Raw genomic sequence first — 12779 nt, 5'->3', positions numbered from 1 at the left:
GAAAAGGAAAGAGTAAATAAATACCCTTTCAACAAGCATCAACAGGCAAGCATGCAGTCAGCACACTCTTTTTTTCTTACTAACAGTTTATAGAAGACAGGCAGAAAAGAGGATTGGCTTAAATACAAAGTTTATAGATTCAAGAGACAAAAGAACCAATATTATAAATATACTAATTTCAGACACTAGGTCACCACAGCAGTCTCAAAGTTGACCTTAAATGAACGGGATGGCATTTATCTTTAGAAATAGTGATGATAATATCCCAATCATTGCAGATATTGGTTGAAAATATTAAAAGCTACAAATAAGCATGTATATTTACATATATGATGAAAAATTTTCAATACACAGGCAATATTTAGAAGCATTATTCTAACAAAGAGTTACTAAATTCTTTCTTTTCTTTCTTTTTTTTTTTTTTTTTTTTTTAATAGAGACAGGGTCTTGCTATGTTGCTCAGGCTGGTCTTGAACTCCTGGACTTAAGCGATCCTTCTGGCTTGGTGTCCCAAAGTGCTGGGATTACAGGTGTGAGCCATGGTGCCCAGCCAAGAGCTATTAAATACTAAGGTATATTTTCAATATACAATGTCTGGCATTTTTTTTTCTTTTGAGTTACAAATTAGAAAATTGTACTGGACTATCACAGCATTAATAGCTGTGTCTGCTATGTCTTGACTTAGAAATAAAATGTAATAATAAAGTTAATGCTTTCTCTTAGAGCACACTGAAAGCTCACTGAAATCAGCCAAAGCTCAGTCATCTTTCTGTAACACTCAGGTGGCTTGCCTGCAGCAGTACCTATTTCTTTGTGGTTCTTATTGGCATACTGCCTCTGCTGACTCACTACTAATCAGCAATACAAACCCCAAAACACATTCTGCACCATCAAAATGCAATGAAATTATGCTCATTTGGGTTGATATACCCATTTCTATATTTTAATTCTTGGAATAACATGTATATTTACATATATAAATAATATTTTATTCATTTAATAAAAATTTACAATGTCAAATCTAATGCTACGAGCCTTTCTCTATATGGTTGATCTCTATTTACAAAGAATAATTCATTAAGCAAATATAAAATTTAACAATTGTGGTGTGGAAAAAGAAATATGGGACATTTTTTGTTTTGTGATGTCAAGATTTAGGATTTTAAATATATCCCTACTTCCCCTCCAGGCCTCAGCAGCCACCACTCATCACCCTGCCCAGCCTGTTATATAGACACTGACAACTTCTGCATCCACCTATAGATTGCCATGTGGGAGCTTCCTATTCAAAAGAAGTATTGGTTTAAAAAAGTTTAAAAGAATGAAACATAAATTATCCACAACATTTAATTGATTTAGTTGTCTTCTTTGATTTCATCAGAGTATTCAAGGAATTACATGACGGAGAGATGTTTGAAAAGAAAATAATTCCTGTAGGTAGACTTAGGGTCAGAATTAATGTATTTTTCCTTTTCAACAATGTTTTAAATCTACTCCTCATAACATGGCGATATGTTTTTTACTAATCAACTATTTCTACTATTTTTTATTCTAACCAACAATTTACACAAGTTATGTTGCCTAATCTGCCCTTGAACTCCTAGGCTCAAGTGATCTTCTCACCTCAGCCTCCAGAGTAGCTGGGACTACAGGTGTGCACCAACACACCAGTTTATATACTCCTAAAATATGATAAGTTAGAAGATTAATAATTACTTAGAAAAAATAAAATATCACGGGGCGGCTCTGAATTTAATAATATGTAAGCCACCTGTGAATTGGTAGTAAACAGAGGCTGATGAACTCTAATATTTTCATAGGGCCAAATGTGCTAGTATGGTTTCAGGAAAGCACATGAAAACCATAATGAAGAAAAGCCAATTAGTTTTAAAAATTTCTTCAAAAAGTTAAATCTGAAGCCACATTTTCTTACTTCCATGCCCACTGTGTATTAATAGAATCTTTGCATCAAAGTACATTTAACGTGAAATCAGGTGGCACTACGTTTTTTCTTAAGTGGAAATTGTAAATTTGACAGAGAATCAAACGTGATTATTACATGTGCTTTCATTCAGTCTTCGTTTGTATTCATTTTATTAAGTCAGTGCAAAAGTAATGGCAAAAACAGCCTAATACAAGATTTAAAAATCAATTCCTACACTACCTGAATTGCACTATAGCAGATTTTACAATACCTTTGTATAAATCGGCAAAGTGATGTTTAAGTTGCAAATAGCTTGATGCACCAGGCCTCTTGTGGATTTTGGCTCCTTCATAAATGATAGTCGTCCGCAGGGTTCCTGAGTCGTATCGCGTACCTTGAACAAGACAGACATACATGCTTCACCCATATTTGACGTGCAGTATTTACTTTAACTAGATGATGCTTGAAAAGGGAAAGTAAAATTCATTTGTTAATGCTAGGCAAGATCTCAAAGGATTTCCTTTCTCTTTTCCTATTACCATTTGGAAAGCCTTTTTAAAAATCATTCAGCTTTCTTTTTTAGGCTTATTTAAGTACAGTAGACAAAAATTGCATATATTTAAGGTGTACAATGTGATGATTTGATATATATATACATTGTGAAATGATTAGCGTATCAAACTAATTAACATATCAACCACCTCACCCCCCCTTTGTGTGGTGACAACACTTGAGATCTCTCTTAGCAAATGTCAAGTATATAATATATTACATACAATTAACTGTAGTTCGGTGCTATACATTAGGTCTTCAGAACTTACTCAGCTCTTAAAACAATTATGGTAAAATATACATAACATACAATTTGCCATTTTTACTATTTTGAGGCAGAAAATTCAGTGGCATTAAGCACATTCACAAAGTTGTATAAGCACTACCTCTATCCAGAACGTTTTTCATCCTATGCAGAAACTGTCCCCATTGAACAACAGCTCCCCATTGCCCTCTTGCCCAGCCCCTAATAACCTCTATTCTACTTTCTGTCTCTATACGTTTGCCTATTCTAGGAACGTGTAGAAATGGAGCCATATAGTATTTGTGTCTGCCTTATTTTACTCAGCATAATGTTTTCCAAGTTCATTCATATTGTATCATGTGTCAGAATTTCATTCCTTTTTTAAAAAATTGCGATAAATATATGTAACATAAAACTTATCATTTTAATCATTTTTAGGTGTCTAGTTTGGTGGCATTAAGTACATTCACATTGTTGTATAATCATCACTACCTTCCATCTTTGGAACTTGTTAATCTTCCTAACTGAAATTCTAGTATCTATTAAACAATAATTCCCCATTCTCCCCTTCTCCTGTCCCTAGCAACTACTCTTCTACTTTCTATCTTTATTTCATTTCAAGGAGAGGTCAAAAAAATAAATTAAAAAAAATACTTTCCCTCTTTATGAATTTGACTACCCTAGGTACCTCATATAAGTGAAACCATACAATATGTGTCCTTTTGTGTCTAGCTTATTTCATTTACCATATTGTAGCACAAATTAGAATTTCCTTCCTTTTAAAGGCTGAATAGTATTCCACTACATGTGTATACCACATTTTGTTTGTGGACGTTTGGACTTCCGGGTTGTTTCCATTTTGGCTACCATGGCTAACGCTGCTAAGAACATTGGTGTGCAAGTAATTGAGTCTCTACTTTAAATTCTTGTGAGTGTACACTGAGAAGTGAATTGCTGAATCATATACTAATTTTATATTTAACTTTTTGAGGAAAACCTGCAGTGTTTTCCAAAGTGACTGCACTATTTTGCATTTCCACCAGCAATGCATTAGGGCGCCAATTTGTCTACATACTTCCCAACATTTGTTTATTTTCTGTTTGTTTGTTTTAATAATAGCCATCCTAATGGGTATGGAGTGGTATCTCTTCATAGTTTTGATTTGCATTTCCCTACACTGTTGAACATCTCTTCACGTGCTTGTTGACCATCTGTGTATCTTCTTTGGATAAATGTCTACTGAAGCACTTTGCTCATTTTGTATTGGGTTGTTTGTAGAATGATTCTGCACACCAATGATATCAAACATTAGCTTAATTATATAGCTGTCTATGTTAAATGGATCCATTACCCCGAGCAGTTACTGCTTAACGTGGTGATCTGCAAGAATCTGTCATCAGTCAGGCAAAACAATTGAACCAGAAATGGCACAATGAGAGAGACTCAGTAGAGATCTTGGGAAAACTGAATAAGAGGTTTGCAAACACATGTTTGGAAAGAAAATAAGGGGTTAAAATAAAAAGAGTCATTGCTGATGAACCGTTGGAAATGAGTAGGTGAAGTAGGACTGGAAAAAAAAAAAAAAGACAGAAGCCAGCCTATACCTGATAGGATTGAGCGTTAGGACCACTAGATTAGCGAAATAAATTGTGAGAAACAAGAAAAACGAGCTTGGAAAATAAAGCAGAGTAGAATTATTACCTCCTTTTTATTTCCTGAATCTCTTATTCATTCATTTGTGATCCCTTTGAGATTGGAATCTAAAATGAAACTTGCGTATATCACTTCAAATCCCTAACTTGGATTAGGGATTTGTTGTCTCTGTTTAGAGATGCACACACATGTCTCTATGCTGTTTATTGAATGAATTTATGAAAATATATCAAGTCTATAGCTCTATCGGAGATAATTTCTTACTAGCTTAAGTGAGACCTGGATCTTTTGAGAGATTTTATTATAAAAAGTTGCCTCTTAGAACTCTTTTGATCTCCACACATGTAAAGTTCACATATATTTTTAAATCTAAGCATAAATATTTAAAAGTTTTAATAGAATAGACTTTCCTTCAAATTTGGAAAATACTGATCACTGTGCCTAATTAATGAGTTGGCTATTATTTGTCTTGTTCTCATCCTTAAATGTAGTCTATAAAAATTCAGGTTGACTTTGAACCTCAAAAATAAAATGATTGGTTTCCCAGGGCAGTAAAACATTACAAATATGGTTAAAAGAAAACTCTGAAGATGACTAAAAGCAAAAATTTTCTGTTACTAAAGGAAGTCAAATTCTTCCTTGATCTTGAAAAAAAAGACATCACGAAATTCCATATATATATATTACCTTGACAAATAGAGGAAGTCTATTTTCTTTGAAGGCAAAAAAACTGAATATATGATGCTGGCCACTTTTAGTTAATGGCACCAAGTTGCCGAAACAATCAACATAGATGGGTTTTCCTTCTAACACCTGAGTGAAAACAGAGAGAAATAACAATAAAGTAGCTGCAATTACAACTTGTTGTTTACACAAAGAAGTGGTAGTACTACTTGGAACTTCAAATTCTTATAATACACATACAACAATCTTTAAACTGACAACTGACATTCTATCTGTGGCACAGCATGTCCAGCGCTCGCTCTTCTTACTAGTAATGGGAATCATTAATGCATGGTAGCATATAATGTTCTCATTGTAAAAACTGTATCCCATTATTCCACAAACCCAAAATACATTTAAATCCTAAATTTAACTTAGGCTTGGGTAATTTTTTTTTTTTTTTTTTTTTTTGAGATGGAGTCTCACTCTGTTGCCCAGGCTGGAGTGCAGTGGTGTGATCCTGGCTCACTGCAACCTCTGCCTCCTGGGTTCAAGCAATTCTCCTGCCTCAGCCTCCCGAGTAGCTGGGATTACAGGCGTCTACCACCATGCTTGGCTAATCTTGTATTTTTGGTAGAGATGGGGTCTTGCCATGTTGGCTAGGTTGGTCTCGGACTGGTGACCTCAGGTGATCCACCCACCTCGGCCTCCCAAAGTGCTGGGATTACAGGCATGAATCACCACGCCTGGCCTGCTTGGGTAACTTTTGGCATCATAATGAGTCAGGTTACTGGACTTCAACACCCAAAGACCTACACTGATGGAAAATTCTGAAATAAGAAAAAGTAATGTAGAAAAGCACTAGACATCCTGCTTCAACATTTATGCAAAAGGATATACTTCCCAGACTGTTTTAGTTACTATTAAAAAATAAGGACAACAAGGAAAGCTAAAAACATCTGAAGTACTACAGTCACTTACATACTTTGAGTTTATCAATAACTCATAATTTTTCCTCAAATAATCTTTAAAGGAATCATCTTTTACCTCCTCACATACACCAATCAGTCCCACTGAATAGGTCCAAAATGACTAAAAATGGCAGATTTTGGATACTGACCTTCTAACTGATCAAGATGTGAACTGGTCTTTTACTTTTTAATTATTCTATTTATTAAATTATATTTGAAATGTAATCTATTAATACAGGTATAACAGCATGGCATAAACTATTATTATTATTTTTGGTACAGTACCTCCACATCCCTACTTCTGGCCACCTCAGCAAAATTTTCTTGTTGTTCAAGGGTCTTATCCACTTTATCATCAGTCATGCAGAAACATCTCAACCTGGCTTCAATTGGGTCATGTGACTTGGCAAACACTACAAATTTGGCCATATAAGGTACGCAGATAATTTCTCTATATACTTGTGATGCAAAAGTGACGGATTCCTGGATCTGTCGACAATCTATCAGCCAGAACCTAATAAAATAAATAAAGTCAGTTATCTGAAGTTCAAAGTATACCATGTGAAAAATAAAATCAGTTCCTTCAATATGATCAAAGTAGTCAACAAATGCTTCTTGGAAATAAGGAAGTGAGAGAGGGAGATAACGAAAGAAAGTCAAAGGAAAGCAAAAGCAAGACAGGAAAAAAAGGAAAGGTAGGAGGATAGATGGGAAGGCAGAAGGGAGTGAAGAGAAGAGAGAAAGACATCAGGTTTTTAAGGTCAACTATTAAATATTGTATTTCTAATTTTCCTTTTTGGAAACTCTTCTGAATATTCAATTTTCTGAACTATATATTTAGTGTTTTAGAATCCTTTAGTGGAGTGAGCTCAATAGCAGACACAAGACAAGGATCTCACCGCACGGTTTTCTATTTTCCTTGATTCCCCCTCCCTAGCTGTCTTTTCATTTCCTGAAACTCTTTTCAACAAAATCTATCCAGCTTTTCCTCCCCTCGTTATTCTTTTCCAAGGAACTTTCTAATCACCAAAGTGGAATCAACCCAACCATTTTTTAAAAACTGCTCCAGAACTGCTAAGTATTGCTGAATATAATTCATAGAAGAAATTATTGGCTCTAATTAATGACTTTATGATTTCCAGCCTCAACTAAGTCTGTGACATTGATTGGCAATTTTTTGCTCACTATAGTAATGTTACTAAATCTTATGACACTCTTTAAGCTTCACCCCTCACCACAGGCCCTAAGAGAGCTAACTTCATGAAGAAAGTCAAGGTCATTAGATGGAAATATTTTCATTTTGTTATTTTATACTTCCAAAGGGTTTTTTTTTTTTTTTAGATGTTGTCGAACTCTGTCACCAGGCTGGAGTGCAGTGGCGCTGTCTCAGCTCACCGCAACCTCTGCCTCCCGAGTTCAAGCAATTCTCCTGCCTCAGCCTCCAGAGTAGCTGGGCCTACAGGTGTGCACCACCACGCCCAGCTAATTTTTGTATTTTTAGTAGAGATGGGGTTTTACATGTTGGCCAGGATGGTCTCAATCTGTTGACTTCGTGATCTGCCCACCTCAGCCTCCCAAAGTGCTGGAATTACAGGTATGAGCCATCACGCCCAGCCCTTCCAAAGTCTTATTCTATATTCTTGTGCTTTAGAACATTTTGCCCATGATTACTGTCCTTCCCCTGGCCCATTTCCCATAATTTGAAATTATCATTACTGACACTTTTTAATTTTGTTTTTCGATTTCCGCATCTTAAAGTCATGAAATTTTCTTATTCTCTACCCTCTCTTTCTTTCAAGTTCCTGAACCACCTGTCTTTTATTCTTACTGTGCTAAAATATATATAACATAAAATTTACCATTTTAACCAATTTTAAATGTACAATTCAGTAGCATTAAATACATTCACAATGTTGTGCAACCATCATCAATATCCATTTCCAGAACTTCTTCATCACCCCAAACAGAAACTGTACCCGTTAAATAACTTCCTATTTCCCCCTTACTTCAGTCCCTTTAAATCTCTATTAAACTTTCTTGTCTCTATAAAGTTGCCTATCCTCTGTACTTCAAATAGGTGGACTCTTGTAATGTTAGCTCTTTTATGTCTGGCTTATTTCAATTAGCAGAATGTTTCTAAGGTTCAGCATAGTTCCTAGCTCATGGCGAGCACTTGGTTACCTTCCTCTTTCTACTGATCTAATTCTGTTCACTGTTTCTTCAATTGTTTGGTAGTTAAATTATTAGTACAATAACATAATTCCTCCTCACTTTTTTGATATTTTAATTGGATTTATTTTATTTACTTATTTTTTACATGTTCTCACAAAATAGCTGACTTTTAAAATGCAACTGCTTTTATTTTTTTATTTTTATTTTTATTTATTTATTTATTTTTGAGATAGAGCCTCACTCTGTCTCCCAGGCTGGAGTGCAGTGGCACGATCTCGGCTCACTGCAAGCTCCGCCTCCTGGGTTCAAGCTATTCTCCTGCCTTAGCCTCTCAAGTAGCTGGGACTACAGGTACGTGCCACCATGCCTGGCTAACTTTTTTGTATTTTTAGTAGAGATGGGGTTTCACTGTGTTAGCCAGGATGGTCTTGATCTCCTGACCTTGTGCTCCACCCGCCTCGGCCTCCCCAAGTGCTGGGATCACAGGCATGAGCCACCATGCCTGGCCTTATTTTTTTATAGTATTTTTATTTTCATGTAGTTCTGGGGCTTTTGGTAATCTTTAAATTGCCAAATAAAAATTGTATATATTTATGGTGATTTATCACTTCTTAATCTACCCCATAAGACCTTTTATAAAGTGTTGCCAACCAATAGTCCTACATTTTGTTTGTTTGTTGTTTTGTTTTGTTTTGCTTTGCTTTGCTTTGTTTTGTTTTGTTTTTGTTTTGAGATAACGTCTCTGTCACCCAGACTGGAGTGCAGTGATACAATCATGGCTCACTGCAGCCTTGACCTCCCTGGGCTCAAGAGATCCTCCCACCTCAGCCTCCCTGGTTCCTGGGACTACAGGTGTGCGCCACCATGTTCAGCTAATTTTTGTATCTTTTTTGTGTCTCACTATGTTGCCAAAGCTAGTCTTGAACTCCTGGGCTCAAGCGATCCACCTGCCTTGGCCTCCCAAAGTGCTGGGATTACAGGCATGAGCCACCAGGCCCAGCCTCAAGCATTATTTTTGAATTATAGACTACATGGATAATTGTTGCTATCCCTCACTACACCTTCTCATTCTATCTTTGCATCTTTGCTCATGTTATTCTTTTTTTCACTTTTATCTGCCTATTAGGTTCCAACACGTCTCGAGTCACCTCTTCTCAGATACCCTCTCTAGCTATCCCAATTTGAACACCCTTCTCTCATTCTTTTACTCCCTCTGGTCTATATCTCTTATTCAGAACACGTCATCTTCTGGATTACAGTATAGATGCTAAATTGGCAAAACACATTGAAACACAGAACTGTAGACTCAATAGTTGAGTCTCTGGGTGGCTGGAACTATAAATATGTGCCACCACACCCAACTATTGCTATGCCATTACTTAACTATTCGTGCACTTTTATCTTTTCTACCTCACCCCAAATAGGAATGTACATTTTAATTACTCTCAACTTCAGTTTTCTCATCTGTAAAATGGGCATAACGTCTCTTGCCCTACTTAAGTCACAAAGTTGTAATGTCAAGTTAAAGAGCGGTAACAATGCTTATCAATCAATTAAAGACCAAACGAATGGGAATTAACTTTAATCAATTGAGTTAATGTGTGCATAAGCAATAAAACTAGATTGCTTCACCGTTTTAAAGATGCATAATACATAAATAAGAAATGTGTATAAGAGCCACTGAAGCCTCTAAGCCTTTTAGAGAAACCATAGTGAGATTTGTGCTGTTATGATTCTGTTGGAAAAGTAGTTCAGGCTATTTTGCTGACAACAGGAAATTATCATTCCTAAGGACTTTGGAAGTAGAAAAAGCAGCAACTGCTACTGACCAAGAATCATACAGGCAAAGCAGACAATCACTCCTTTTCCTTAGATTTTAATCGGATTGGTAGTACTTTGTTACTGTATTATCACTGTTCTATTTGCTGACAGATCTAGTTTAAAATATTAAAGCAAAGGCAGGCCATATTTAAAATCAAATGAAAAAATAACTTCAAACAATAAAGAAACAAAATAAAACAAAACAAAGGGCAGTTTTTTTGGAAGGGAACATATCATAGTGGGCTTTTCTGTGCTATATAACGATACCTGGCAGACACGTTTGTTGTAAAGGAAACACATTCATTGACAAATGTTAATGGCGTAGTTCCTGTAATATCTTCCCACTGAGCAGGAGTGGTTCCACCTGAAATAATACGATTGTTGAAAAAAATCAGGCAAAACTCCAGACTCTAGATTCTAAAATAAAGTCTTTGTGGTTCTGTCTGTGTTCACCAGCCCAATCCAACCCCTCAAAATGACACATTGAAAACAAAATGATTAAAACCTACATGCTAAAAAATGACACATTGAAAACAAACAGCAGACTAACACTCAAGAAACTAAGCTTTAGGGTAGTTATTTAAATAAGTGTTTATTAAGCCTTCTGTTCTCTGCCTGACATTCTGAAGCTTTTATTATAATTGCTAGGCTCTGAAGATAATTTTGAATTGTATACAGTTGATTATTTTAAAATATCCTTTGACCAACCAAGGAGCTGAACACTTTGTTAAAATAGTGAATATTTTAACTATTCTAACTAAATATTCTTTTGTTCCCAAACTTCATATTTTAAGCAATTGTTTTCAAAAAATTTCCTCTCAATGTGCAATAAAAGTTTGGCCAAGAAAAGTTTGTAAAATAGTAAGAGCTCAACAAATATTGCAAGGTAAATGAAAAAAATAAATGAATGCCAAAGGATGACCCCTTTACATTGAAAAATTACCATGAAGGCTGATGGTGACTGCCTTTCATTTCTACTGAGAAATTAAGATCACATAGATAAGGACAAAATTTTAGTTCAAAGGGCTGTAAGAGGAATATATGTTTGAAATGAAGGAAAGTCTTGACTCTAAAGTTTCTTAAAGAAGAGAACAAGTTATCAAAGAAAGGTTATGGAAGTTTATTCTAGTAGGCCTTTAAAATACATACTCAGCATAACTATATGACACAGAAGAATACAAAAACTCAAATGTTTAGGTTTTTAAACAATTAATACATTAAATTATTTGTTAATTTTCAAAATAATTTTAATTAAATTTCAGAAATGTTTATGAGGAATCTGTCTAAGGACATTGGGCTGGAATAAATAGAGTAGATGGTGTCTAGGCCCCTATAGTGTCTTTATTTACTCACTATAAGGGCAGGGCGTATCACAGATATTCTTCTGCCTTACCTGTTTCACATCCATGACATTATATTGCACATTATAGAAGGTTAACCATATATGTATGGGGCAGGAATTATGGGAAAGACACCCAGAAATGATAGTAATAACCAAAACTGAGCAATTGGGAAAGAGATCATAAGTGAAGCATATGATTTCCTCCCAGTCATTATGGTATATATATTTTAAAATTTTGTCTTATTATTAAACTTATGGAATAATCTTGTGGTTCTCTATCATAACTACAAGAAACATATTAGTAAGAAGGGTGAATTAAAGAAAACAAAATAAAGGTGAACATTCTGCCAATACGAAACAGACATGAAAAATATAATTCTAACAATACCAAAACATCCAGGGACAATTACTGTTCTTACTAATAATAGTACTAATATTTACTGAATATCAACACCATGTAATTATTGATAAATAGAGAAATTATCAGTTAAATTATTTAGCCCTAGAACACATTATTCATGTGATTTTTTTTGCCTCTCACTATTTGTGGTGGCATTGTTATGAAGAGACTACCAACATTCTGGGAATGTCTTTGGAGAGTTTGGTAGCTGTCTGAAAGCAACTACACAACCACCAATTGAAAAGACCAAAAATCGGTTAACCATTGAAAATCTTTAACTTGTTTTTCTAAAGTTAGTTCAATAGATCAATGATAAAGACATAACCAATTCCATAACATAATACTTTGGTTTGAACTATTGGGTATAATTACTCAAGACACTTTTTTTTTTTTCCCCAGCAGATTTAGTGATCTCTTCAGTGAAGACTTGAAGCCTGAACTTTGCAGACATATGGGTATGGTTTTGAATCCCAACACCACCAAATATTTATAGTGCAAGTTATAGAACTTCTTTCAACCATGGTTTCCTTTTCAGTAAAATGGGGTTAAAGTTTCCTCACAGGGTTATTGTGGAAATTAGAATGACAACGCATATAAATATCTAACAGTTTGGCATACAGACTTTATTTAGTAAATAATAGTTGTTTCCTTTCACCCTTCATTTCCCTAGTTAATTAAAATGTATTCCCTGAATTAATGCATGTGACCCTGCAGACATCTTATGACAAAGGTAATTTAATATTTACAATAATCTGTTTCTTTTTTCAGAACTCTCTACTAACACAGTCATATGTGACTCACCTGTTATGCTGCATAGTAATCTTAAGGTTGGTGCATCTCCCCCAAAACCATTCAACATGACATCACTTGAAGCTTTGGGGACAGGAATGGTCATGGTAATTGGTTTGTGGAATTTTCTTCTTCTAGGTTCCAAAGTGACTATAGGGCTGAAGGTAGCTTTATTGCCTAGGATCTTCTTAACCAGCTCAGTGTGCATAGGTTGAGCCTTTTCAAAGTAAAACACACATACATATATA

At 35.1% G+C, this 12779-nt stretch overlaps 1 protein-coding gene across 1 annotated transcript in view; it reads right to left on the bottom strand.

Annotated features, from left to right (window-relative positions):
- Positions 1–12779, bottom strand: part of ANK2 (ankyrin 2) — a 241025-nt gene that overhangs the window by 35309 nt on the left and 192937 nt on the right. Inside the window, 5 exon segments of the mRNA XM_017847754.1 lie at positions 2196–2318; positions 5061–5186; positions 6293–6521; positions 10268–10364; positions 12544–12748. Of these exon segments, the coding sequence (XP_017703243.1) occupies positions 2196–2318; positions 5061–5186; positions 6293–6521; positions 10268–10364; positions 12544–12748 (780 nt within the window).

The sequence above is a fragment of the Rhinopithecus bieti genome, unplaced genomic scaffold, assembly GCF_001698545.2.
Source record: "Rhinopithecus bieti isolate Rb0 unplaced genomic scaffold, ASM169854v2 scaffold_947, whole genome shotgun sequence".
In the NCBI taxonomy this organism is placed as follows: domain Eukaryota; kingdom Metazoa; phylum Chordata; class Mammalia; order Primates; family Cercopithecidae; genus Rhinopithecus; species Rhinopithecus bieti.
This window is presented reverse-complemented; position numbering and strand designations above follow the sequence as displayed.